The 2,637-nt window shown below is 32.4% G+C and overlaps 1 protein-coding gene across 1 annotated transcript in view; it reads left to right on the forward strand.

Annotated features, from left to right (window-relative positions):
* Positions 1-438: 438 nt before the first annotated feature.
* Positions 439-2,637, forward strand: part of LOC108907233 (bone morphogenetic protein 10-like) — a 19,848-nt gene continuing 17,649 nt past the window's right edge. Inside the window, exon 1 of the mRNA XM_018710813.1 lies at positions 439-757. Coding sequence (XP_018566329.1) covers positions 439-757 — 319 coding nt within the window. The remainder of the gene's footprint in view (positions 758-2,637) is intronic.

Genomic DNA, 2,637 nt, shown 5'->3' on the forward strand with positions numbered 1-2,637 from the left:
GCAATAAAATGATAATTTTTTTAAGTTTTCAGGTTTTATTAATGCAGACTAAAGGAAATTTCATTTTCCAAAATGTTAATAACAAAAACTGAATGATAACGATTCTCAGTAAGAACGACATCATGAGTCCATTTTCAACAGCATTTTTATTGCACAGCACTAGATCAAGCATTCTACTTTGTATTCCAGATATTACTGAGCAAATAACAACCTTCTGTGTGTTACGATGTGGCCAATTTCTTATTTTTCTACTAGCAATCGAACCAACTGTTCGATCACTCAGTATTTTGTATTTATTTTTAACAGGTAAGTAGAGCCATTTCGATAAAGGTGGTCTAAGATAAATCCAAATGGATCTCAAGTGGCCATGAGGACGGCCCGCGTCTTGACGCTTCACTCAAAACACTTCTTGAACATCCGTCGAACAAACTTAGTGCGATGTACGTAAGTCTAATTATTTTAATCCCGATGTTAATATGTTTGTGGGTGTATTTTTTGATACTTGTTAGAGAAAGTATCATTGCAAAATCGTCCACTTCCATACAGTTGAATATTATCGACGCCCCGGGTATACCGACAAAATATTGGGCAAAAAATAGTACCAGTGGTGATAGTATAAAGGGTGGTGTGGTTCCGAAGAAAAAGAAATTGATACATGTACCGAAATTTATGCTTGAATTGTACGAGAAGAACAAAATCGAAGGAAATGCAAATACAAGGCCTGACGTTGTAAGAAGTGTCATTCCAACTCAAACAGGTTTAAATTTATATTTTTTTAACTAATAAGCTCATGTATTTCTTCAATGTTGACTTCTAACAGTTCGGTAAGAATAAACATCTACAAAGTAGAAAATATATATTCATTGATAATATTGTTGTTTCTTTCATTTAAAGTATTGTGTCACTTTAATATTTTAGTATTAATTTGTAATTGACAAAAATATCTATTAAAAATAGGACACATTGGGACAATAAACACTATTGTTCTTCAGTCGCCCTTTTCAGATTTGGATAGGTACACTATTTTTGTTTTATTAATGATATTGTAGGAAACAACTACTCCAGCAGCTATATAATCCGTTGAATTACACCCCCAATATCTAGTATAAGGCCCAGATCATTCATCAAGAAAGTCACCAGACAGAATAATTTCGAACTTATTAGTTAGTTGCGCTATTTATTAGATAATGGTGGTGTAATTCAATGTTTAACGAGGCATGTAGCTAACGAAGTAGTTGTTTCCCACTATATCATTAGTTAAAACTCTTATTCCGCCTAGTGCGATACTCATGTGTTCATAGATCTTACAGATTAAAGTGAAGAACACATCTACACGATCACAATTGCAATCGCGATGGCGATGGCGACTACGATTGAATTCATCTTTAATAAACAAATGAGTCTTCACGTATTTATTGTGACTTGTTGGCGATACAAGACGTCCATGCAGCGCTAAATCGAAGTGAACATGGCGATATAATTTGTTGGCGTTCAGAATGCAGCAGTTTACGTTTATCGCATCAATATGAGAATGGAATTTACAAAGAAAAAATAAAAATTATTAAAAAACATCCAGTACTCTTCAATCTTTCGTACCCTGATTATAAGAATATGCGTGTTAAAGTTTAAATAGTCGCGATAGACCAAATTTATAAAATAACCTATTTAAAGTAACTTTCTAATTTTCTTCTTCCTGTAAATTGCACATTTTTATGCACTACGTACCGTACAGTCCGTACAATATTTGTTGAGATAGAATTGCAAGAAGCCCCTGCGTCACTTTCTTGGAATTAACCGCATTCGACACCTGAGGTAGCAAGGTATTGGCGGAAAATTTCAAGACACGACCCTGCCGTGGTAAATTGTTAAAGTAGTTCCGATAATTTAATTGAAATCCTATGTCAACAAATATTGTACGGACTGTACTTACTATTGGTGAAATAAGATCACATGCAAGGTCGCCATTGCTATAGCGATCGTAGTCGTGATCGCGTAGATGTGTTCCCCGCTTTGTATGTACCTAGACTTATTGTGAGTAGGTACAAAGAAATACTTTGTTCCAGTAGGCATCCCATTTCAAAACGAATTATGGAAAATTTGAATCTATCCATCTGACTACTGTCAAATAACTGTAAATTTATGAAAACATTATGTTATTTTTAATTTTACCTACACTTTACTCTTAACAAATTTCCAAACTTTTTCATGGTTTTTGGACTTTTAAAACACTGCATTCTAAAAAAAATCTCAAGAAGTGCATTAGTTTTGGCTGGAAATGGTCTATCTAAATCTGTAAAATAAAACCTTCTTTAATATATGGATCATTCTGTGCTAAATCACTGAGGTCGTGACTCGACCATTTTTAATTTTCTTGAATTTTTTGGTATTATTTAGTACACATTTAGAGTAACTTCCAAATGTTTTTTAAAATTTTTATTTCAACCCCTTAAGAAGTTATTAGCATCTGAAAATTTTGAGTAAAAATTTTTCAAATTCTTGACAAATACTAAAGATATCATAGTTTTTTTTCGTTTTACTCGATTTGAGATGCAGTTTTATAAAAAACATATATAAATGTTACATATTTAGTTTTTTGAGTTTTTTAATTTTTAAACCAAAAAAGTGCTTTTTGAAAAA

The sequence above is a fragment of the Anoplophora glabripennis genome, unplaced genomic scaffold, assembly GCF_000390285.2.
Source record: "Anoplophora glabripennis isolate ALB-LARVAE unplaced genomic scaffold, Agla_2.0 scaffold262, whole genome shotgun sequence".
Classification (NCBI taxonomy): domain Eukaryota; kingdom Metazoa; phylum Arthropoda; class Insecta; order Coleoptera; family Cerambycidae; genus Anoplophora; species Anoplophora glabripennis.